General features: G+C 36.6%; 2 protein-coding genes and 1 long non-coding RNA gene across 3 annotated transcripts; 1 reads left to right on the top strand and 2 right to left on the bottom strand.

The window, feature by feature from the left end:
• Positions 1-1,872: 1,872 nt before the first annotated feature.
• On the top strand, positions 1,873-5,763 carry LOC140184671 (uncharacterized). Its single transcript, XR_011881871.1, has 7 exons — positions 1,873-2,395; positions 2,984-3,054; positions 3,797-3,926; positions 4,189-4,459; positions 4,606-4,733; positions 4,886-4,955; positions 5,195-5,763. It is a non-coding gene; the product is annotated as an uncharacterized lncRNA (long non-coding RNA).
• A 5,274-nt stretch (positions 5,764-11,037) lies between these two features.
• LOC114927748 (uncharacterized) lies at positions 11,038-11,634 on the bottom strand. The gene has a single exon (XM_029298684.1). The coding sequence runs from the start codon at positions 11,632-11,634 to the stop codon at positions 11,038-11,040; it is 597 nt and encodes a 198-aa protein (XP_029154517.1).
• Positions 11,635-11,877: 243 nt separating this feature from the next.
• On the bottom strand, positions 11,878-13,160 carry LOC112803325 (uncharacterized). Its single transcript, XM_025846827.1, has 2 exons — positions 12,848-13,160; positions 11,878-12,767 (listed from the first exon to the last, which is right to left on the bottom strand). The coding sequence occupies exons 1-2, from the start codon at positions 13,158-13,160 to the stop codon at positions 11,878-11,880; spliced, it is 1,203 nt and encodes a 400-aa protein (XP_025702612.1).
• Between the last annotated feature and the right edge of the window lie 13,980 nt (positions 13,161-27,140).

Here is a 27,140-nt window from a genome sequence, read left to right as displayed (position 1 = left end):
CCAAGCTCAATGATATTCCATGGAGTCACACTCCAAACTCAATGATATAGTATTCCATGGAGTTAAACTCCAAGCTCAATAACATAGTATTCCATGGAGTCGAACTCCAAACTCAGTAATGTTCCATGGAGTCAAACTCCAATCTCAAATATAATATTCAATATTCATATATATATATATATATATGCATGCCCATGGGGGAATCCGGGGAGTTAAACTGCCCGGTCATATCTTGCGACAGAGGGTCAACAAATAGTCTCAAATACACAAGCCACATAATAATCTCTTTTTAAAATAACACCTCAAACCAAAACTCCAACTCTTATAAAAACTTTGGTAATATCTCCTCTAAAATTCAAATTTCTGCCACCCTTCAAAGGTCCCAACTATCAAATCAAACACCTCTCAGTCCTTCAAATCATTTCCAGTGACAATTTATTTCAAAATCAAACAAATACCAATATTAAATCTTTTTCGAAAACCAACCAACTTCAACAGCAAATTATTAACAACAGCTAAACTACACACTCTAATCCATGTACACAATCCATTAATTATACATTCAGTCCATTTCTATCTTAAGGTCTTTTAGCCTAAGTTTTCACGTGACATTAAACATTAACTACGAGAAACCAAAACCATACCTTCGTACGGAATCAAAATATTAGAAGCTCTGGAGAAGCCTTCTGACCGAGCTATCGAAAAAGAAAATGTCCAGAATCGTTTATGCCTCCTAAAACTCCAGTTGGCCGAACTTAAGGAGTAAAGGAGCTACGACACCGTCAACTTTCACTGACTAAAGATGGTGCCAACATGTAGAGGAGGAGGATACGAATACTTTTACCAAATTAGATTTTTTATTGGAGTTACGAATTGCAAAAAATCGAAACTAGAAATTTGGTGGGAATTTACGTTCTTTCGCAGTTACGCTCTTTTCTTCCTTATGCTTTCTTTCTCTTTTTCTCTCGCATAAGCCGAATATATATATATATATATATATATATATATATATATATATATAATTAATTACTAAGCCGCCTTAGGCTTTCTTTATTATATATACATAAAGATAGTGATAAATTTTGGTACACATATTTATATATAATGAATTAATGATTGAAGTACATTAATACGTATATGCATAGTCTTTAATAGATAATAATAATGATATATATATATAAACGAGAGCATAGATTAGGTAATCGAAAATAGGTAAATCAAATAATAATAATAATAATAATAATAATAATAATAATAATAATAATAATAATAGTTTATATATAAAGTTAATGATATATAAGTTATTAATCTAAATGACATTAGTAATTTAAAAGTGAAAGATACACTACAAGAAAAAAGGTTTATGGCCACGCTTTTTTCTTGCCACGCTTCAAAAGCGTGGCCAAAAGTGGTCAATGGCCACGCTTTTATGAGGGTGGCGATAGATAAGAGATTTGGCCACTTTTTTTTGCCACGCTTCAAAAGCGTGGCGAAAAGGATCAACGGCCACGCTTTTGTAAGGGTGGCAATTGATTAGAGAAAAGGCCACGTTTTTTTTCTGCCACGCTTCAAAAGCGTGGCCATAGAGAGAAACAAAGACGTTTTAAAAGCGTGGCGACAGGGTTTCATTACGGCCACGCTTAAAAAGCGTGGCTATATGCTGGTACACCATTGCCACGCTTTAAAAGCGTGGCCAAAGGTTTCTTTTCTGCCACGCTTCAAAAGCGTGGCCGTAGAGAGCAACAATAACGTTTTAAAAGCGTGGCGAAAGGGGCCCCAACCAATTGACCCAAACCCGGCTCCCAACCTGGCCCAAACCCGGCCCCCAACCCGATCCCCAACCCTAATCTCTCTTTTCCCTTCGAAACCACTAACCCTAATGCTCTCTTTCACCTTCGAAACTACTCGCCTGTATCGGAAGAGCTCCTCCCTTCGCCCTTGGCCTTCGCCTTCGTCACTGATGGAAACCACTTCTTCTTCATCTTGTTAATCTTCGTACCCTTCTTCTATTTCTTGTTCTTCTTCGAATCATTGTGGATCTCTCTGTTCACCTTCAAGCTCCAGCAAACATGGTCGACGGCAAGCTCCTCCCTCTTCTTCTCCTCCAAGCCCTCTCAGCCACGCTTCCGCCGCCGTTGGTTGCCGTTAACGTTCGCGTCTTCGTTCAGCCGTCGTCTTCGTTCGCGTTCTTCGCCGTTCAAGTTTGCTCGGCGTTCACTGTTCGCGTTCACTCGCCGTTCACCGTTCGCGTTCACTCGCCGTTCACCGTTCGCGTTCACTCGCCGTTCACCGTTCGGGTTCGCGTTCGTCTGGAAGCCACGTTGCCCTGCTTCAAACTCTGCGACCAACCCGTGCGCTCCACCTAGCCGTCGAACTGATCTCTTTTGTCGCCGCCGTGAGTTCCCTAAACCCACCACCAGACAATACACTCACACAACACCAATACTCTGCTTGAAACTCTGCAAATTCTTATTTCTATTACAATAAGTAACTATTTGATTTGGCAGTGGTTTGGATTTTTTTCATAGACTGAATTAAAGTATACAATAGTTATGTTCTCTTCTCTATCACATTGATACTAAGCTTTGAATTCTCTTATTTCGTTTCAAGTTTTCCGCACTCAACATGTTTGATGAAATGCTTTAACCATATTTCGGGTTGGTTTTATCATTTCTTGCTTTTAGAAACTTAGTAAGTTGATTGCATGTGAAATTAGAATAATTGGATCTTAGTAATTAGGAAATTTTAGCTGCAAAAATAGCATCTTTGTAGAAAACATATTAGCATGATGATTCCACTTGCATTAGTGTTCTTCTGGTAAATTTTAACTGTTAGTGTGAACTTGTTAATTTGCTAATTGTTCTTGTGTTGTTGTTCTGTTGTTCTTCTGTTATTTTTATTTTATTTTTTTGTTGTGATTTTCTGTTTTTGAACCTGTTAAGTTGATAATCTGCTGTTGTTTTTGAACCTGGTTTGAGGATAGGCTCCAAGACTTACCAGATGACCCTAATAATGAATTGATGATTCCCGAAGACCCTGAATGTAATAAGGAAGGTGAGCTCTCTTGAATTGTGCTTGTGCTTTGCTCGAGCAGTGCTTATCACTGCTGCTTAAGTATGCTGTAGCCAATGTAGTTTCTGTTAAGATATTTTTTTGACTATTTTATTGCTTTAAAATGTCTCATAAAAACTGAAATTTGGTTAGTTGCAATGGAAATGGATTGTGACTTAAACTAAGCTTTAACTAAAATGTTAGTGATTTGAACACTGGATTTCTTTGCTTTAGGGAAGACTTAGTCTGATAATTATGACTATTCAGTTCTGTTCCGTTTCTGTCCCATTTTGTTTCGTATCTGGTTCTCCCCTTGGCCTCTTCTTCTCTTTGTTTCTCTGTCCCTTTTTTTCTTTTTTCTTTTCTGCTTTGCAGCTCTAATTTTCTACAATTGTTGCTTCACATATTCTTGTTTACTGTGGCATTAATGAAAGAAGTTCTCCGTCTAATACCTTGCTCTCAATAATACGAGATTTCCTGTTTGACAAAAAAATTATTCTTTTAATGCACTGTGGTTTTTAGTTTCTAGTTTTTTTCTGTTTAGTCAATCTTATTTGTAACTAAAGAGGTTGACCTTTCTGTTCTTCCTTGCAATTCTTATGGCTTGACTTCCTGGATCTTGCATGTCTTCTTTTGGTTGTCTAATCTTTCTTGGTTATTCTTAAGATTCCATATATAAAATTTATCATGTTTTGAACAAAGTGAGCATATCATGGCTGATGTATGTTACTGGTTATTATAATAGCTCCTTGTCAGAAACTGGAAGATCAAAGGGATTTTTTGAACCATTGCCTGTGAAGCAAGCGGAAGAAGCACATTAGTACACCTGTTCCACATGATTCATACTCCGTTCTTTCTGTGAGCAGTTCTGGGAAGTAAGTTCTTTCTTACTTTTAATTTATTTCCATAATTCAATCGAATTAACTAATGTTTTTAATTCTTAAATGTAACATATGGTTTCGTTTTTCTTTATAGAATATACAACACATAAAACTGTTACTATTGTGATTCAAAATTTATTTATAATGTTTTGTGGTTTATTTTATATGCTTTTTATCTTAATATGGTTAAGCAAAAGCATTTTGTTTGTTAAATAGCAGTACTGTGGTTGTTTTCTGAATGCACAAATATGTGCAGGTATGTTGACCAGTTTGATGAAACAAACCCAAAAGAATCAAGGCTGATGTCAACATTCTTCAACACACTCTTGCAGTCTTGCTTGCAGTGTGCCTTGGTGGTGCTGTCAGCTTAACCTTCATTGTGTGGATACAAATCCATAAAGGATGGGATTGGGGATTTGGGATTGGCATCATTGCTGTTACTTGGCATCATTATCTTTGCTGCTGCATTGCCACTATACAGAATTCATCCTGCTAAAGGAACAAGTGCTTTACTTGAGATCGTGCAGGTATCTGTTGTATACATGCCTCAATGGTGTTGGTTTTAACTTAATCAGCATTACTCTCGAATTTTGATAGGCTTAATACCCCAGACGATGACATCTATAGTGGTTGCAAACTCCTTATTGCACTTATTCATGTTTTTAATTTCCAGGTCTATGTTGCTGCAATCCGGAATAGAAGACTTACCCTTCCTGAAGATCCTGCAGAACTATATGCGATTGAGCAGGACAGGGAAGCTACTTTGGAAACAGAGTTTCTACCTCATAGAGATATTTACAGGTTCAATTTTCCTTCTTGTAACTATTAAAGCACACATATAGTTCTACACAAATAGAATTATGTGAACTTAAGTTCACCTATAAACACTATTTTACATTTTATATGAACTAAATTCATCTTGTAACACTTATTTTTACATTTTATTGGTTCAGCCTTAAGTATGGGCTGAACATTCTACAGGGCATTGAAGGTGAAAACAAGAATTCAAAGAAATCGCTGAAGGTAATTTAATTGCTGATTTTCATCTCTTTTGTTATGCCTATTACTGTTTGAATCAAATCTTCAGCACCCATGGCCAACTGTAATTGAATTTTGCATTATAGCCTCGTAAACATGTTGTTTTAGATGGAACTTCAATTACTTGTTTCGTTGGTGGTTCTTTACTAAAATATATGAGGACTATTCTTCACTTATTAATTCCTATTGTTGTTTTTCTTTTTCCCCTTCCCCATTTTGCTCAGGATTTAGTTACTGAACATGAATTTGAGAAAAACTGCTTGATGTGATTTCTCTAAGTGATATTGGGGTCACTTTTGATGATATTGGGGCTTTAGAAAATGTGAAAGACACCTTGAAGGAGTTGGTCATGCTTCCTCTACAGACAATGCTTGCGAAGGAGACAAAAGGAGAAAAGATTGAAGATGGGGTTGGGAGTTCCTGCTCTTCCATTTACCTTTGTGGCTCACCTTCTAGCAATGGCTGCTATTGTCATGGTCTGGCTTTGGATCATACACTTCAGGGGTGGCTTTTTTCTCCTACCATTACATTGATGAAGTAGTAGCTGAACTGATTTGGGACTGGGTTTAGTTTTTAATACAATCATTTATATATAACACAAGATAATCATATAATATTACACAAGTTGAAGTTACTAATTATTGTATTTGAGTAATACTTTTTTAATGTATAAAACAATTATAGTAAATTATATATCTCACTAATTATTGTTTGATTTGTCTTGTAATAAAAATTGCATACTATATTTGTAGGTTTGGTAATAAAAAAGGACTGAAAATTTATAGTATAGCAATGAAGATCAAGTAAGGGAAAGAAATTTTTTTTTAATTTAACAAGGCTTTCGCCACGCTTTTAAAGCGTGGCTGTATATTTTGCTATGGCCACGCTTTTAAAGCGTGGCCGTATCTCTTCCTGTATCTCCATCTATCGCCACGCTTTAAAAGCGTGGCCAGATCTGCCTTATCGCCACGCTTTTACAGCGTGGCCATATCTCTACCTATCGCCACGCTTTTAAAGCGTGGCCGTATTTCTCACTTACAGCCACGCTTTTCCAAGTGGCAGTTTGTAAAAAAGCGTGGCAAACAAAAAGCGTGGTAATAGACTGCAAAAAGCGTGGCGATAGAGCAACTGCCACCCTTTGATAGGCCACCCTTTCGAAAGCGTGGCGATAGCTCAAAAAGCGTGGCGAAAAGCTATTGCCACGCTTTTTTTAGCTTTTCGCCACGCTTTAAAAACGTGGCAAAAGACGTGTTTTCTTGTAGTGATATTTGGTGAAACATTAGCAAAGTTAAGCTTAATAAAAATACCGATATTTACTTATATTAGCAGATATCGAAGTCGATAATAATATTATTATCTAAATTATATTTCTAAATTAAAATATCAATTACTCAAATTAAAATATACATATAAGTTTCATTTCTTATAAATGACTAGAATTATAGTTTTAATTATGTAAAATATTTCATCATAATATATATATATATATATATATATATATATATATATATATATATATATAATATGAATTTGATTGAATTCAAATAGTTATAAAATTAGTTCAATTATTGATAACAAAATAATTTTTAAAAATAAAAAACTCTAATTTATGAAATAAATTATAACTTATTTATATTTATATTTTTAAAATTGAAGATCGCTACACTAATAGCTTGATATAAATAGTTCAATCTCAAATTGAGATAAAATATTATTGATTTCAAACTAAACCAAATACATTTATCCACAAAAAAATCACAAATAGAGTAAAATCGTGGAACAAGTTCAGAGCAAGTAATCAAATTTCTAAACTGAAATTTAGAAATATTTAAACAGAATAAAAAGAATAAAAAGAGCAAAATTACCATCTGTTTTGAAATACAAGCATGTAAAAATGAACCTCTTTTATCATTACAACTACAACAAGCTCAATCAGCATCAACAACAAAAAAAAATAAAAATTATGAAATAAATATGTTGTTCAAATTATTTTTAATATATATTTATATTTTAACATGTATTTTATATTAATAACTGATTATAATAGTTAATTTTAATGTACACTTAATATGATTATAATTTTTCTATTATTTTCAATATACTCACACCTCTAGCTAAGTTAAAATTTAAAACCAAGCGAAAGCACGCAAATATTTACCACGTCGTGTGTTATATATCAATTTGGCATTAGTAATATGAGGATAGACAGAAATTATTTTTATTATGGAAAAGGTGTTGGTGTTTTTGCAGGTTATGGGAGAATGGGGTCATTTACCGGAGGATGGAGGGAGCATCCACCACGCAGGGGGCGTGCTGCGCTCGCTCATCAGCCGCGTGTCAGACGCCAAGCACCACGTAGGGGGCGTGGTGACGTGGCAAGCATGCAGGAGGCCGAGCACCACGGGGGGGGGGGGTGGAGGACGTGGCGTGGCGGAGTTCCAATGCTCTGCACCACGGGGGGGGGGGGGGCGTGTTGACTGCTGCCATGTAGGGAACAGTGTTCCTCCCCGGGAAACAGCAAGCAAGCTGGTGCTCCATTACCTTCCCATGCTTATATATACAAGTAGTAGAAGCAGTAGAAGTGTGTAGTGATAGATAAATTTCAGCGGGTGTTAGGGAGAGTAGAAGAAAGAAGAGTGTTTCTTAGAGTAATTTTGGGTTTAACATTACATAGAGGGGAAGAGGTCTGGAGGGGAAGAAGGTTGCTGTAGAAAAAAGAGAAAGGTTGGAAAATAGGAAAAAAAAATAGTTTGGTTTTATTTGAAGAAATGGTTCGTAATTATGGTGCTCCGGAGGAACATATTATAAATTATTTGGATCATCCAGTTTATGTAAGTTGGTAATTTATAATTTTATTATGTGTTAAATTTCTGTTTTTTTTTTTGTTATTTAACATATTATTTCAGAATTATATTTTATTTTTCTGTTAATTTTGGATTAGTGTTATGTTATAAAAATATATTAGAATAAAATGTATATTATATGATATAATAATAAAAATTCTATAATAAAATATATTTTTTCTATCATAAAATATTAAAATAATATAGTAAAATAAATATATATAATCTGTAAATAAATAAAAAAATAACTGTTAGAATAATAAATAAATAAATATTAGATATATGCATTGTTATTGAATATTAAAAAAATATATAGTTGCATGAGGAAAAAAATATCGCCTGGTAGGTTTAATTATATTAATATTAATTTAAAAATATAATAATAATAATAATAATAATAATAATAATAATAATATTAATATTAATAATAATAATAATAATAATAATAATAATATTATTATTATTATTATTATTATTATTATTATTATTATTATTATTATTATTATTGTAATATATATATATATATATATATATATATCGATTTAAACGGGTTTGTATACTAATAAATATATGGTTTAGGGTCTTAATACATATATGCATAAACTTTTTGAAATATACGTTAATGATTTTAATAAATAAAATATTAAAATAAATAAATATGTTAATATTTGTTTATTAAAAAATTTATATTTATAATTTATCTAATAAATATATTTTTGTTAATGCAGCTTAACAAAGTGGAATCCGATGGTGGAAAATTACTTACGCGCCACGGGATTCTACCACGTATCGAGGATTGGGGTGATAAGAGGATTTCATCCCTTATTAGCTGCTTTGGTTGAAAGGTGGAGGCCGGAGAGTCACACTTTTGTGTTGCCGGTGGGTGAGGTTACAGTGACATTGGAAGATGTCGCACATATATTTGGCTTACCAATCGATGGAGAACCTGTGAGTGGATGGACTGACAGTAGTAGTGACTTCGTTCGAAGTCAGAGCATGGCAGTATTTGGACGTGAACCAGTAGTCAGTGGTAATTCGAAATCCTATATAAAGCTTGGTTGGGTTCGACGTATCAGAGATGCGGAGCCGTTGGACACTGAAGAGTCCATAAGGAGATACGTCAGATGCCAGATTTTCTGTTTGTTAGGGTCGACCCTATTCACAAATAAGTCGACCGCATACGCCCACGCGAAGTATCTACCGTTGCTTCGCGATTTCGAGCGGATCCATACGTATAGTTGGGGGTCAGCATGTCTTGCACATCTTTACAGAGCATTGTGCCGTGCGTCACGATATGATACGAAGGAGATGGATGGCCCTCTTAATCTGTTGTTTGTTTGGGCATGGGAGCGAATGCCGTGTCTTGTGCCGGTACCGAGACATACCCTTCCACCTGCTGAGATACCAGTTGCCATGAGGTAAATATTTATGGTTCTTGTCGGAGATTATATTCGCTATGCATATTCCATTTAGGTTACTTATGTAAATTTTTTCAACGTATTATGTATCAGGTGGAGCCATTCGGAACGGACCACATCGTGGTTAGCGAAGACCGTAGTGAATTTTAGGGTTGATATAGACTACATGCAGGAGGTAAATATTTATGGTTCTTGTGATTCCTATTTCCAAACATTAATGTTAGGGTTATGACGTACGAATTATATGTGACAGTTTGAGTGGCGGCCGTACGAAGGAATGATCATACCCGGTGAGTTACATGGACATCTTGATGTGTGTGATACCGTTGCTCCGTTGTTGTCATTCGAGTGTATCGAATGGCACCCTGCAGACCGAGTGATGCGTCAGTTTGGATTCGCACAGCCTCCCCCGTAAGGAGCAAGGGACATTCCACTGGACCAGCATTGCCTTGCTCTTCGTGGAGTGCAACAGCATGACTGGACAGTTTTGCATGGGCCATGGATAGTGGAGTGGGGCAACAGGCGAAACACTCGACTGCGGGATCTGCACCCCCTTCCGACCTGGGACTTTATACCGAGCAAGGAGTATCGGGATTGGTATGTGCGCTCGTTCGGACATATGCTGAGATTGTCGGATTATGTTCCTCAGGACCCAGCTGCACCTCAGCCACCTACACCTCAGCCACCTGCACCTCAGCATGCAGTGTTTGAGTCGTTTCCTTATTATGTACCACAGCCACCGGACCAGAGTCATGGTAGCCATCACAGTCAGGGAAGCCACCCGGGCCAGTCTCAGCACTCTCAGCACTCTCACCACTCTCAGCCCATACTGACGATTCCAGACGGTGATGATTGGTTTGACTTCTCCACCGGCGGTCACGGAGATCAGCAACAACAGAATTGGGCCAACGCTAGTTTGGGTGGTTGGTCAGATTTTAGTGCTATGCATTCACCGTCAGGGTCGGCTGATCCACATGGGGCATCAGTCGGTCCGACGCATGGTTTGCGGGGTCATGCTTCCGAGCACTCGTCAGTGGGTGCGTCGTGTGATAGTGGAGTCCCTCGGCGAACATACACAGTAGTTGACGAGTACTACTCCGGTGCATCCGCTCCAGCATGGATAGGAGGGTCGGCCCCTCCGACAGAGGCAGGTGGGTCGGCTCCTCCGGCAGAGGCAGCTGGGTCTGCTACTCCGACAGAGGCAGGTGGGTCAGTCGCTCCAGGTGCAGATGACCGGGATCCGGGGCACCCATATGACCTACAGATGGAGCGAAATCCGCCTGATAGGTATACTCCGTCGCGGCCAGGTCAGGGCATGATGGGTAAGGCACTGCACTGGATGGCTCGTAGGAAGTGAGCATTCGGTTGGGTTTTTTAGATTTATTCCTAAGGTTTAATGTAATTCATATTTAATGTTTTGTATGTTAACCGATGTAATTCGTATTTAATGTTCTGTATGTTAACCGATGTAATTCGTATTTAATGTTCTGTATGTTAACCGATGTAATTCGTATTTAATGTTCTGTGTGTTAACCGATATAATTTATATTTAATATTCTGTATGTTAACCGATGTAATTCGTATTTATCTTTCGTATATTTGCTTCACGAAGGCAGTAAATGTTTAGATTAACTTGTTGTTAAACATCAATGGATAATCTCAGATTTGAAAATACAAAAACGACTGACGACTAATATAAAAAAACCCTAATTGACAAATTGCAAATTTAAAAATACAAACACGAAGGAAATAAAACCCTAAACTCCCGCACCACTCGGTCCAGGACGCTGAGGACATCGACTCCGACTATGACCCTGAGCGGTCGCGTGAGTCCATTTCGTTCAAGTATCTGGTCAATTTTGGGCGACCCTTCGACGTTCGCCTCAGGGCAGGATTAGCGACCAATGCGGGTCCCTCATAATCAGGCCATGTCTCGGCATCACCTAATGGTGTGAACTCGAATCTATATACCTTACGGATCTCTGTCATCTTGTACACATCATGCACATACAGCTGCCAATCGAGACGCTGGTTAGCACAGCAAGCAATAACATGGCGACATGGTATTCTTTCCACCTGAAAGTGCCCACAGTCACACCTCCGTCGCGCAAGATCAACGACTAACACCTTTCCGCTAGTCATTTTGCGCACCTCAAATACCTCATTCCGTCTGTCAAAACGGTGCACAACTATATTCCCAGCCTGATGCATATTTGCCTCAATCCGCTGTTGTGCAAATGCGGAATAGGTAAATCCAGCACGCTTGCGTTCGTGACTCTCGGAACTCTTCCGCGTAAAAAGTTCATTTAGCCGATAATATGTTGCTCGGACTAGTGCCAACACAGGTAGATTACGGGCACCCTTTAACACTGAGTTAATGCACTCGTCAAGGTTCTTCGTCATATGGCCCCATCGATGTCCCTCGTCGAACGCCAATACTCAATGTTTAAGTCCGATGTCGTCGCACCACCTGGCATATGCCTCGCCTCGCTCTTCCAACCTTTTATAGTTGATGTTATACTCCTCCACCGTTCTTGAATACCCGATGTTGACAACAAGCTTTTGCAAGTGAGGGACTTTGAATGCTCGTAGGAAGTTGCTGCCGATGTGCCTTATACAAAACATCCACCATGCTCTTGGAGGTTGCTAGTCACCTCCGGAACGATTCACTGCTGCCCGAATTGACTCATGCCGGTCTGAGATCATTCCCACACCATCTTTTCTTACAACATGCATTCGCAGATTCCTAAGAAAGAAGTGCCACGCGTCGGCTGTCTCCCCTTCCACCAAGGCAAAAGCGATAGGCACAATGTTTTGGTTCCCGTCTTGTGCAACAGCGACCTGAAGTGTACCTTTGTACTTGCCATATAGGTGTGTGCCATCAACCTGAACTAGGGGCTTACAATGCCTAAATGCCCGAATACATGGATTGAAACTCCAGAATACGCGATGAAGTATTTTTACCCCTTGCGCCTCCTCATTCCCATTGAACAGTGGTCGTGTTTCTATTTGGACAACTGACCCAGGCATCTTCTGAACCATAACCGAGAGCCACCATGGCAAGGCTTGGTAACTCTCCTCCCAATCACCGAAAACCTTTGCTATGGACTTCTGCTTTGCCAACCAAGCCTTTCGGTAACTGATGGTATAGTTGAACCTTGACTGGACTTCGGCTATTATAGATTTCACCCTGATGGACGGGTCAGTCTCGACCAATGGCCATATAGCCTCCACAACTGTATCCGAGTCCAACTTCGAATGATCCTGTGAAATCACTCCCATTGAGCACGTGTGCCGACCGTTGTATCTGCGTATCTCCCAACAACCTTTTTTCCTTATCAAGCTGGCTCGGATAAGCCAATCGCACCCACGCGCATACATCTTGCACTTTGCATAGAACGTCTGTGGCTCAGACTCATACACGTCGTAGTCAACTCCTCTAGCGATAGTGTAACTTCTAATTGCTGCCACGACCGTCTTTCTAGAACTGTATTCCATTCCAATCCGGAACTCTCCATCCTCAGGATTAGCAACGCCTACAGAAAGTAGAAATCATCGTTTACTAATCAATCCAATGCATAAATTAACAACAACGTATTATTTAATCATCACGCACCTATGTTTGAATATTCCGGAAACTCCGGTGCATGCATGGTGTCGAGATCCACCTCACGCATAAAACGTGGCACGTTCATCGGTTGACTGGTCGAGGGATGAACCACTACATTCTCCGCTGCTGTCTCAGCTCCCACATCACCATCCTCATCCTCATCTCCGGCTTCATAAGTGGCTTCGAAGTCCTCGTCACTGTCACTATTCATTCCCTCATACACTGCGTTTCTATCATCCGCCACCTCTAAATCATTTTGAGTCCCTTCCGCCTCTACGGTTTCAAACTCAACATACAGCTCAATCTGTGGCTGTCGCATCTGAGTCTACCGGTGAATTTGAAACATATTCTGCATACTCACTTCGTCTGTGATTGGCATGGTATCAAACTGTATTAAACCACCAAAAACTATAACCGGATTCCGATACAGAATTCTGCTCACTCTCATTAACGTACTGTTCTCCATGCTTTGACAGAGACCATTCTGAAGCTCCATTAACGTCATGGTGCATGGAACCATAAACGAAAACGGATTTTGGCACACAAACCTCACTCCCTCATGAGTATTACGTATTATCTCACCGTTGCGATACACCACCAAATTTGCGGTACCCTCCATTAATCTTCAGAAACACTCAAAGAACACTCATACACTCTTACTCAGAATGAAAATGAACCGGAGCACTGCCTTATATAGAGGAGAGCTTTCACCACGCCCCCACGTAATTATTGTCTCATCCAATCACAGCTTGCCACGTGTCAAAACGCCCCCGCGTGCTGACTCATCACGCCCCCCACGTGATACATCCACGTCAGCACGCCCCTCGTGCTACCTCAGCACGCCCCCCACGTGCTGCTTGAAACAACCAACCACCTTCGGCCACGTCAACACGCCCCCTGCGTGCTAACGTCATCACACCCCCCCCCCGCCCCCGCGCGTAATACCCTCTTCCTCCAACCACATGCTGCCACGTCAATTTCACGCCCTCCACGTGTAGCCTGCACCATGTCCCCTGCGTGTTGGCCTTCACCCCAAACGTCCACCTAGATGTAAAACACATTTTTCCTCCATAAACAACGAAAACACCACCTTGAAAACCATATTTAAATTCTTGAGATAGATAATAATATCTTTCTTTTTTTTTTCTGAAACTTTTACGATTAAGATAGGTAATAATATGTGTGTACTAAAAGGTGGTGTGGGTAAACAAGCGTTGGTCCAAAGGCGATGAGTAGTAGCATTCGGCCGAAGACAATGGTCCATGCTTTGTTTTTTTTCGCCCAAACATCTCATACCACGCCATCTTCCATCTCCCTAACTTTCCATGTATATTTACTCTATTTCTCACAAGGTCATCAACTCATCATCAAGAGCTAATATTGTTAATTTATTTTAAAAATAATAGTTTAATTTCATCACATCAAAGTTCGTATATAAATGATTTTAAATAAATTAAATTCTATTTTTACATTTGTATATATTCTTAAAATTATTTATATTCGTACACTTTTTTACATTTTATTACTGATTCCATTGTGACTGTAAACAAAATAAATATACTAAATATATGTATGTTTTTTACATTGTTCGTAATAGTTCGACCCAATAAAAGAGGAAAACATACACTAAGCTCTCTAGCTATGAGCACTAAAGCGCCCCTTCAATGTCATCAAGGATTAGCCTATAGTAAAAGCGAAGCTTACCAGTGGCGGAGCTAGTTTGAAGAAAAATTTTGAAGGAGTAAATAATTTAACATAAAAAGTATATAATAGTATTTATATTAAAATAAAATTTATAAATATAATTATTTTTTAAATTTGTTATCAATATGATAATAATAAATATTTTTATAGATAAAAAATATAAAATAATTTATAATAGTATTCTTCAAATTTTAAATGATTTAAAATCTTTAATAATTGAATCAAAATTAAATTTTTTAACAATTTCTTTTAATTTAAATAACCAAACTATTTTCCAAAAAGTCGTCCTCTATTTTGTTTTTTAATCCGTTTTTTATTTTTGTGTTGGAGTTTATCTAGTGTTTCCTAATAATGTGAATATTTTGTATTTTTTTTTGTTTATATAGATACCACAAATTTAATGGTCAGATTTCTAATTTTTATGTTTTTATTTTTAAAAATTTACAAATCTGAGCAAATTTTTATTTTATTCCGATTTACTTTATGTAATAAATTTTTATTTCATTACAAATTAGACCTTTCGATTTGTGTATTATGAAAACCTGACCCTCAGTTTTGAGAAATTTGAGAATCCAATTTATTTATTTTTAAATAAATAAATAAAATCCATAAAAAAACACATTAATTAATCATGATATTAGATTACACAATTTTTTTTATTACTAAAAAATTAGTCTTCTTAATCTTGTCTTTATTAATTTATTGCTAAAAGTTATCGCTCTATAATAACTATAAAAATTAAAAGAATCAATATTAGATGAACTAATCTATCAATTAAGTAATATATTCTTTTATTTTTTTTTCTGTTTTTAGTTTTTACCAAACATCTATACAATTCACGAATAATTAATAAATTTTTTATTTCTGATGTTGACGAGCATCAAAATTAGCTTACAAAACATACACAAACAAACAATAACATAACTTGTACGTATTAAATCTTCTCAAGTATCAAAACTGCTCTCTTTTACATATTTTGTTTGCAATGACAACAAAATCAGAAATAAAGTGAAAGAATGCAAATAATTTTAAAATTGTATATAAGTGTAAATATGGAATTAATTAATTTATTTAAAAATCCTAGATTTATATGCATTTTTGTAAATCTTGACAAGTTGCTGCGATATATATATTAGAATAAGCTTCTTTCAACAGTCGCGATTTATATATAGAGTTTACTGCTGTAGTTTATTTATTTATAATAAAAAATATGACAAATATTAATTTTTTAAAACGAAATACAAGGATAATTAAAATATTGTTTTTATTTTATGTACCTGAAAAAACACTGGTAATTTTATCACTTATGTTTGTGTAGCTGACAGAAGGATGTAGAATATTGAATACTGATGTCTGATGCATGTGATGATCAAAGCAAAAGTGTGAACGGTTTAGTAGGTAATAGTGCAAGTGGAGCGGTCTAGTGCATATAGTACGATAAAACTGTCTTTTCAATTGTGCCATGATTGAAACAGAATGATGCTCCTAATTACAGCAATTCACTTACCAGAACGCCAAGCTGCATGCGTCACTGTCTTTTTCAATATTTTCAAAGATTTCGTGAACTTGAAGATCTTAAAGCATTGAATGCATTTGGGGGGGGGGGGGGGGTGTTCTGATTACAAACCTTAACGAAAAGTTTTGTATATGAGCTAGAATATTCATACAGATTATCTTAAATACTAAGGAATCGTTTATATAAATTTCTTAAAAAACGAAATAATATATATTATAAGGACTCGGTTCCTACACTTTATAAGGGAGGTGGTGATGTGGAAAAAATTTGAGATAAAATAAATATGGGTATTTATTCCGCTCTTATACGATCGGGACGGATATCTACTCGTTTTCGATACGAAACGGATTTTGACAGGATGAAATTTTAGGTGGAAAGAGTAGAATTGAATTTAGATAATATCTGCTTTTGGTATATGATAAATATAATATATATAATTTTAATATATAATATATAATATATGTATGTAATATATATAAAATAATTAATAAAATAAATAATAATATTATATTATTATAGAATTTTTATTTTAATTTATATTATAATTATATAAATTTTAAATTTTAAATTTATTTATTAGATTTTAATAATAATAGAGGGTGGACCGAATACCTACAGAGACAAGATGGATACTAACAAAGACAAATTAAAATTTCATTCTATGCATAAATAAAAAACTACAAATTCTATGTAGATTATTATAAGACAAATAGGAGTCGAATTGAGCAAAAAACTGTCCACATCCGTCTCATTACCATCCCAACTCTACGGTGAGTAATTTTTGTCTTGTAGAGTGCGTAATGTGCATGTGACTCATAAGTAGAGGGAGCTTGAGCCTTGTAAGTAGAGAAGGTTGACTTATTTAGCTGATCTTCTCATAAGTGCACATTAAAATTTGAATTTTTATACAAATCCTTCAATACAATTACGTATAATGTTGTTATTTTTATATTATTTTATTAATTTCTTTTGTTAATCCAAACAATTGAATAACTTCTTTTTAACAGTTAAATATACATTTTAAAATTTTTTCTACTAATATATCAATAAATTCTAATTTTATATTGATATAATAATAAAAAATTATAATATAACATGATTTTTATGCAAATATTAATTTGGTAAAAATTATTCTAAATTAAAATTTATATTTATAAAAACTGTTGGAATATATCAAAATATATTTTTTATGTTTATAACTCTACATGCATAAGATAAAAAAAATGTGTTTTGAATAAATAAAGAATAGTGATATCCACGGTACGGCCTTTGTTTTAGTAATGAAAAATATATTTGTGTTATAATGAGTTATGGGATAGTTGTGTATTTTTTTATAGGTACGAAGAAGAATTTTTTTTTAATTATAAAATAAAAATCAAAGGCACATATTTGGCATGTTAAAAAAAATTTAGGGTCCCCTTTGTACAACGAAGAATTCAAATTCAGGGAGGCTCATTTGTGTTGGGTGTTTTTTTAAGCTTAATAATTCTATTAGTTCTTATAATTTTATTAAATTTGTAATTAGATTTTTATACTTTTTTTTTAAATTGAGTTCTTATACTATTTTTAATTTTGTAATTAAGTTTTTTCATGTAAAAAATATTAAAATAAATAGAATATTTATCCTAAAAAATATGTAATAAAAAATCTAATGAGATTCTTAATAATAGATATTTTCAATTTGCGAAAAAATATTCGATTAACTTTAACATTTTTTACACTAAGAAGGATCTGATTACAAAATAAAAAGTAGTGTAGAAATTCAATTAAAAAGAAAAAAAAGGATAAACACCTAATTGAAAATTTAGTGATATTATAAGGATCAACAGAATAATTAAATTTTATTTTATTTTTTATTGTCCACAGCGGTATCCCCCAACCCAAACAGGCTAAAAACTAATTCATTGCGGATTTGAACTTCATTAAGGGTCTGCCGTTGGCCAATGGGTTGCTGCATGTACAAGGTGGGATTCGAACCATTGACACTTGGTTAAGCGGACGAGTGAGCTTACCACTGGACCAACCCAAGTTAATTAACCTTTTTTATTTTAAATGTAAACAAATTGGTGAGTCAGTTTTGTGATAAAAAAAATGAAAAAAGTTCAGAAAGTCTAAATCGGTGGGTCAGAATTATGAGTAAAAAAAAAATTAAATTTCAAAAAATACCATTGAGGGTCTGATTTGTAATATGAACCAGTGAAAAGAGAGTAACATTGTTTTTTTTAAAAAAAAATAGAAGATAGAGTTATGTTAAAATTGTATTATCATGGTCAGATTTTATTACAAACATTGAGAGAGTGATGAAAATCATTGTGATCTTATTGTTTCTTTTACATTTTCATTTGAAAAATTAAAAAGTGTTCTTTGTGAAAGGATAGATCCACATATATCAAAAAGGGTATCGAGTATTTTGTATTGTCATCTTGTATCAGTGTTTGGTGGGTTCATTCATTTTCAAATGAAATATATCAAAGACGAGACGAGTATACAAGAGATTTTTCAATCTGTTATGAAACTTGATCACATTTTTCATTTCTCGAGCTGTATATTGAGTTTGAACAATCTAAAGCCAATCAAAATATCAAATGGAGAGATTACAACAGTGACAGGAAAGATAAATTCAAAAGCAACTATAACGTTCTTGATCCAAATGAAAATGATGATGAAGCTGATGACACCATGGAGGCAGATGTCGCGGACGTGGCAAATGCACTAGAAAATCAACATTCATTCGAAGAGTCACCTTTCATGTGTGCGTTGAAAATGTAACACCCTAATATTCAAATCCTTATGCTCGAGTCATAAGTCAATGATATTACGGTGGTACGACTCTCAGGTGGATTTTTAATATATAAATATAGGTAATTTCGACAAGAGTATTGATCGAGAAGCCTGAAAAGAGTAGAAATAAAATCGCGAAGACCTATCACTCACATTTCGACAACAAAAGGATAAACCGTGAAGCCGAAAGCGATATACGGACAAGGCATAAAGGAAATTAAGAGATAGATAACATATAGATATATATAATATAAGTAAATAGCCACTAGTCGTGACCCGCGAAGTTTAGGATGGCTAGGGTATAGTATGAAAGTAGTTGACAACAGTATATCCTAATCTCTCCCAAAGAAAACATGAGAGCCTCTATAGGAAAGTTCAAAAGAGTTCAATACATAATATAATATTTTCAAAACAAAGGTGGAGAGATTCTAAGCAAAACACAAAGTAGAGAAAATAAAGATCTTCGCCATCTCTCAAGCGAATCACAGCTCACTTCTGAGCATCTGGACCTGTATCTGAAAAACAAGAGATATATACGGAATAAGAACCCCGGGCCCATGGGTTCCTAGTCCCGTAAAAGTGCCAAATAAATATAATGCACTGCAATAAAATTCACTAAGCATCCTAAACTTCTTCACCAATCCATCCTAGGTTCTCGCTAATCCATGAATAGGCAACTGTCATAAGGGAGTGCTAAATTTAATTCATGTTTCCCAACTCGCTGACTCTTCCACGAATCAGACTCAGAATCATAAACAAAACCATCACCAGTTGTTCTGCCTCAGCAATTCTATATCAATACATCATACCCTCACCCGGAGCTAGTGAAACCACATCACTGCGTCTACCCAGGGAGCTCAAATTATCTCATTCAATAATCATCATCATCATGCAATCGCATCATCTATTCATCTCATCAAGAACAGCCCTAAACATCCACCGACACCAGCATGAGGGGCCTCTCAGTTGTACAAACACAAGCAATACAGGCAAGTAATACACAAATAAGGTACAAGTAGAACAAGTAGCACATAATCAGGTAACATAGCATATATGATGTAGAAATCCAAAACAAATAGCCAAACCCAAACAATTCAAACATATGCAAATGATGAATGCCTGCCCTATGGCTGATGATATCATTTGTCAGTTATCCAGCCAACCCGACGTGTCCGGTAGCTAACCCGTGCACAGTCTTTCTGTTGCGCATTAATATCATTAGAGGGAATATGTGCCCTGTCACCATTAGAGGGTATATGCGCCCTGTCGCCATTAGAGGGTATCTGCGCCCTGTCACCATTAGAGGGTATCGGTGCCCTGTCACCCTTACAACCAGAGAGAAAACACAATCATACTCACATTCAATATTTTCCATCATTATTCATTCACCACATTCGTTCACTAATCATATATGCATTTATACTCAGCCACAATAAATAATGGCTTTGCCGTAACCCGGGAAAAACTCAGCCATCCGGCTCACAGTTCAATCCAGAACTAGCCAATTTATCAACATGGCTCCGCCGTACCCGGCAGTAACTCAGCCATCCAACTCATGGTTCAATCAAGAACCAGCCATTTATCAATAAATATAGCCCTTCGGCTCATGGCATACACCGCACTTCCACCGTCATCCTCCATATCTCATATAATCATCTTTGATCATCATTGATCATAACTTTTCCCCTTACTTCATTCGCAAGTTACCACATCCCCTAGCTCCTTTCTCATTGTTAGGCATATCATAATGATTTAATACATAAGGGATGAGATCGGAGGCTTAGAAGTATGAGATTTGGCTTTTAAAACTAAAAAAAAATCAACTTTGGCATGAAAACAAGGCCATGCGTACGCGTCCTCCACGCGCACGCGTGGATGGCCACAATGTTCATCGACGCGGATGCGTAGCCCACGTATATGCGTGGGTGGAAAAACAGCAAAGGGACGCGCATGCATCAGCCACGCGTACACATGGGTGCGTTTGTGCCCCACGCACAAAATTGGCACAACTCCGGCACAATTCTTGTGAAAAATGGCTCAGCATTGGGTGCAGCGCATCGACGCACACGCGCACGCGTTTTAAATCATTTTTTGCACGTTCTTCGAACGGCAAGGACACCCCGGATCCAATTTTATTTCTAAACGAGTTTGGCACAAAACGGGGATCCGGAGTCCAAGTTATGTCCCGTCAAAGTATGCCCAAAAGCCATATTTTCATACAAAACTACAAAGTGCCATTTTCAAAACAAGCCATTTTCAACGCTTTTCAAAATCAACCAAAGCATGCCAATTTCAACCCTTTTTGAAATCAATCAAAATATACCAAAATCAACATCAAGCCTCCTCAACTCATACATTAACACTTTACCACAATTCACAAAACTGCCATATAACCATTTTTACCCATTTCGAACAAATGGCTAAATTACAACCACATTAACATGTCATACATCATTCCTCATCCCAATTTCCAACAATACTATTTCCAATCAACCATCATTATACATAATCAATATCATACTCACTATCACATGGTTTCACCCACAAATTAACCTTAATCATTCATCAAGCATATATCACAACATGCATATCTCTCATGCATCATCATACCATCAAGGCATCAATAATCATAATCACATATATGACCACATAATATATCTCAACCAAAACCAAACATACCTCATCTACATAATTTCACCCAAAATTACCAAATTTCACACTTCAACTCCTCAAACCTTATTATTCAATAACAACCCAATCATTCATATATTCATTATCTAAAATTCATCCAATCACTTGTGTCATCATACAATGCACACATCAACTTACCTTTCTTACCTCTTTCCGGCCTCCGGCCCAAAATTCACGGCCTCCGGCCCAATTTCACAATTTAAATGCATAATCCACAAATCAATACTCATTACCCAATACATCAAATTCTCAATACACCAAGCATACAAGGCCACACAATTCTCAACCCAATCATTAATTTACATTACATACCAACTATGCATATTAGCACCAACCATTTATACAATCCAAACTTAATCCTAGGGGCATCTAGCCTAGGAATCCTCATCACACCACACGGTACTTAAATGAAACTTAAACCGTACCTCTTGTAGCCAAACCAATTAAGCCTCTTCTATGAAAGTCTCTACCAACCCTTAGCTCCAAGCCTCACCAAAGCTCCACAAGCAACACCAACCTCCCAATTGTTCATCAAAATCACCAAATACACTAACAACCAATTTCACATATATACATCAACCAAGGGCTCATAAAAATTATAAATCACAAGGGTTTGAGTACTTCTTACCTCAGCCTATATGAAGTAGGGATAGAACCCACATAGAATCCATGTTGGAGTATCCCTAAACACCCAAAATCACAAGATTTCAACACTAACTACCCAAAACGTGTAATAGTGGGGAATTTCGAAAACTGGGCAGAGATGAATAGAATTCACACCACAAAACTTAAATATAATTGTAGAGGATGAGAAGAGCGACGTGTGGCCGTAAACGGCTCGTTAATCGGAGCTCCGTAACTCAAGTTATGGTGGTTTGAAGATCAAAGAGAGTTAGGTTTTCTCTCTTCTCTTCTCTCTTCCCAAATCAGCGCCCCTCCTCTTATTTTTAGGGTAAAATGAGCTGAAATGCTCATAACTAATGTTTATATATGTTGGGTCTTAGGCCCACTTAGACCCGGTTCACTTATTTTTGTTCGTTGGCCCAATTTTGGGCCAAAACCCTTTAAGATTAGCGCTCTAAATCGCACTTTAAACTACCTCCCCTAAAAATAATTCCTCATTTCTTAATCTTATTTATTCATAATCAATTTTCTCAGCTGCAATACCAGAAAGATCTTAGCCAGTACTGCCGGTCAAAATTCCATTGCACGCTTTTACGCAGAAAACTATGTTTTCCGACTCAGAAAAATTCACTGAATCCAAATGTCATATTTAAATTATCGAATTCCAATTGCTAAATCTTCCAACCATATTCGCTTCTATTTAACTTATTTTACATTCTACCCCCCTAACAGAAATTTTTACCCTCGAAAATTCCATCTATTATTGCGAGTACGCGAGCATATTCTGCCTTTATATCCAACGCATAACAGTTCCAAGGTGTTTTTACTTTGAGCGCTTCCGTTGCCGCGCTTTGATTTTTCTATTTTCGAGGGTCTCGGTCATTCATTCAACACCGACCAACAACCTCGTTCCTTACTTTTATCATCTCATCAACTCACACCCTATTAAATCTCAAATTATGTCATCAATAATATTACCATCATCGTTAATCATAGCCATCATCCCACATCACTATAATCAATCAAAGATCATCACCACACCGTAATCATACTCCATCACTATTCTCTCTCTCTGCCAAGCCAATTCTTTTAATCACAGTTCAACTCCAAGCATAACCTCCAAACTTACTTTCTTATTCTCAAACCCTCGAATTTCTACATGACTTGCTGTTATAAAATCTCTGACTCATCAATCAAAAACTCCTTTCATTTCTAGAAATCAAATGAGTTTGAAATAACAAGCTAACAAAATCATAAGAATCCGGCTTCCTTTAATAATCTATAAAAGCATTTGAAACACATCTTTTTTGTTAAAGTTACTCAAATCAAAGGTCATTGGTGCACAAAATTGTGGTCACACTTGCAATTCCGCACAACTAACCAGCAAGTGCACTGGGTCGTCCAAGTAATACCTTACGTGAGTAAGGGTCAATCCCACGGAGATTGTCGGCTTGAAGCAAGTTATGGTTACCTTGTAACTCTTAGTCAGGAGATTAATAATGAAAAGGCTTTTTGTTTGCAATATAATAAAAGAACATGAAATAAAAAGTACTTATGATTCAATAATGGAGAATAGGTTAGAGTTTTGGAGATGCTATGTCTCTGAATCTCTACTTTCCTACTATCTTTTTCTTCACACACGCAAGGTTCTTTCCATGGCAAGCTGTATGTAGGGTGTCCCCGTTGTCAATGGCTACTTCCCATACTCTTAGTGAAAATGGTCCATGTGCGCTGTCACCGCACGGCTAATCATCTGTCGATTCTCGATCATGTTGGAATAGAATCTAGTGATCCTTTTGCGTTTGTCACTACGCCCAACACTCGCGAATTTGAAGCTCGTCACAGTCATCCCTTTCCAGATCCTACTCGGAATACCACAGACAAGGTTTAGACTTTCCAGATCTCAGGAATGGCCACTAATAATTCTACCTTATACCATGAATACTCTGGATGCAAGAATTCGAACACTCTATTGTCAGGAGAGGTACTAAAATTCGTGAACCAGGAACCCAGGAGATACATATTCAATCGAAGATAGAACGGAGGTGGTTTTCAGGCATGTGTTCATAGGTTGAGAATGGTGATGAGTGTCACGGATCATCACATTCATCACGTTTAAGTGCGAATGAATATCTTAGAATGGAAACAAGCGTGATTGAATAGAAAACAATGGTAATTGCATTAATCCATCGAGACACAGCAGAGCTTCTCACCCCAACAGTGGAGTTTAGAGACTCATGTCCTAGAGATACAATGTTAAACGTGAAAATGTCATGAGGTACAAAATAAATCTCTAAAAGTAGTTTTTATACTCAACTGGTAACCTAGGTTTATAGAAAATGAGTAAACTAAGATAGGTGGTGCAGAAATCCACTTCTGGGGCCCACTTGGTGTGTGCTGGGGCTGAGCATTGGAGCTTTCACGTGCATAGGCTATTCTTGGGGTTAAACGCCAGCTCTGGTGCCAGTTTGGGCGTTTAACTCCAACTTTTATGCCAGTTCTGGCATTTTGACGCTAGAAAAGGGCAAAGAGCTGGCGTTTTGACGCCATTTTATGTCCTCAAAACTCGCGCAAAGTATGAACTATTATATATTTCTGGAAAGCCCTGGATGTCTACTTTCCAACACAATTAATAGCGCGCCATTTGGAGTTTTATAGCTCTAGAAAATCCACTTCGAGTGCAGGGAGGTCAGAATCCAACAGTATTTGTAGTATTTTTTCAGCCTCTGAATTAGATTTTTGCTCAGGTCCCTCAATTTCAGCCAGAAAATACCTGAAATCACAGAAAAATACACAAACTCATATTAAAGTCCAAAAATATAATTTTTCACAAAAACTAATAAAAATATACTGAAAAGTGGCTAAATCCTACTAAAAACTATATGAAAATACCCCCAAAAAGCGTATAAAATATCCGCTCATCACAACACCAAACTTAAACTGTTGCTTGTCCTCAAGCAACTAGATGAATGAAATAGGCAAAAAAGGAAAATCAAGAGGCAATAGCATCTCAGAGTGTACATAAAGCTCAAGTTCTAATTAGATGAGCGGGACTAGTAGCTTTTTGCTTCTGAATAGTTTTGGCGTCTCCATTTATCCTGTGAAGTTCTGAATGACTAGCATCTATAGGCACTCAGAATTCAAATAGTGTTATTGATTCTCCTAGTTCAGCATGTTGATTCTTGAACACAGCTACTTGATGTGTCTTGGCCGTGGCCCTAAACATTATGTTTTACAATATTACCACCGGATACATAAATGCCACAGACACATAACTGAGTGAACCTTTTTAGATTGTGACTCAGCTTTGCTAAAGTCCCCAGTTAGAGGTGTCCAGCGTTCTTAAGCACACTCCTTTTTGTGTTGGATCACGACTTTAACCACTCAGTCTCAAGTTTTTTCACTTGGACCTACATGCCACAAGCACATGGTTAGGGATAGCTTGATTCAGCCGCTTAGGCCAGGATTTTATGCCTGTAGGCCCTCCTATCCATTGATGCTCAAAGCCTTGGATCCTCTTCACCCTTGCCCTTTGGTTTAAAGAGCTATTGGCTTTTTCTGCTTGCTTTCTTCTTTTTCTTTCTTTTTTTTTCACTGCTTTCTCATACTTCAAGAATCAATTCTATGATTTTTCAGATTATCAACAACATTTCTCTTTTTTTTTTCTCAGTCTTTCAAGAGCTAATAATTTTAACATTCATAAACTTCACTATCAAAATTTATGCACTGTTCAAGCATTCATTCAGAGAACAAAAAGTATTGTCACCACATATAAATAATTTGAATTTTTCTTATTAAGAACTCAAAAATAAAATTGCTTCCTTATTCTAAAAATTTGCTATTTTATTCATGTTTAACGATGATGAGAAAAATAAATTATAGCTTACTTGGGGATAAAATTAAAAACAAAAAATAAGGACACTAATTACTACTATTCCTATGACTCTAAAAATAGCTTTCTAATAGCAGAGTTATCACAAAGTTAAGATTAGGACTCAACAACCTTTATTTTAGGAGGTGGATGCTCCTTCATTCTGTGGGGTATCTGGCCCTTCAAGAGGTAGCTTCTGGCGCTTCAGCTCCTGCAGTTCATGCCCTTGCTTCTCCTGTTCCTTAAGCAGCTTGCAGAGTATGCTATTTTGATTTTGCTGTTCTTCTTTTATTTGATCCATAGCTTCTTGCAGCTTGGTAATATATGCTTCTAAGCAGTTCCAGTAGTCAATCTGTGGGATTTCTGGGAGGAACTCTTGCACCCTCCTTTTGATGGGAATGTCTTGAACTTGTTGCCCTTCCATTGACTTTTTTGTGATTGGGAGATCAACTGAGATATACTCATCTACTCCCATTCTTACTCCAGCATTTTTACATAGCAAAGAAATCAAGCTTGGGTAGGCCAATTTGGCTTCAGTGGAGTTCTTGTTTGCAATTGTATAAAGCTCACAAGCAATTAGATGATGAACTTCCACTTTGTTTCCTATCATAATGCAATGGATCATCAATGTTCTTTTAACAGTGACCTCAGAGCGGTTGCTGGTGGGTAGTATGGAATGCCCAATAAAATTCAGCCAGCCTCTAGCAACTGGTTTGAGATCCCCTCTCTTGAGTTGAATTGGGACATTCTTTGTGTTGGTTACCCACTTGGCTCCAGGGATGCATATGTTCTCTAGAACTTGGTCCAACCGTTTATCTTGATTCACAATTTTCCTGTTAAAGGATTCTGGGTCATGTTGTAGTTGTTCAAACTCGAACAATCCCCGGCAACGGCGCCAAAAACTTGGTGCACGAATTTGTAATCCGTACAACTAACCAGCAAGTGCACTGGGTCGTCCAAGTAATACCTTACGTGAGTAAGGGTCGATCCCACAGAGATTATTGGTTTGAAGCAAGCTATATTTATTTTATTATTCTTAGTCAGGATATTAATTAAAATTATCAGTTGGAATTATTAGATTGGAAAAATAAAAGAGAAAAAAAATCGTTACT

The sequence above is a fragment of the Arachis hypogaea genome, chromosome 5 (assembly GCF_003086295.3).
Source record: "Arachis hypogaea cultivar Tifrunner chromosome 5, arahy.Tifrunner.gnm2.J5K5, whole genome shotgun sequence".
In the NCBI taxonomy this organism is placed as follows: Eukaryota; Viridiplantae; Streptophyta; class Magnoliopsida; order Fabales; family Fabaceae; genus Arachis; species Arachis hypogaea.
This window is presented reverse-complemented; position numbering and strand designations above follow the sequence as displayed.

What these genes read in the sequence shown, in the direction of transcription:
- LOC114927748 (XM_029298684.1), bottom strand. Translation starts at nt 11,634, where the DNA reads ATGACGAAGAACCTTGACGAGTGCATTAACTCAGTGTTAAAGGGTGCC.
- LOC112803325 (XM_025846827.1), bottom strand. Translation starts at nt 13,160, where the DNA reads ATGCGACAGCCACAGATTGAGCTGTATGTTGAGTTTGAAACCGTAGAG. An exon ending in TCCGGAATATTCAAACATAG is followed by an intron (nt 12,768 to 12,847) that starts GTGCGTGATGAT and finishes TACTTTCTGTAG; the next exon opens with GCGTTGCTAATCCTGAGGAT.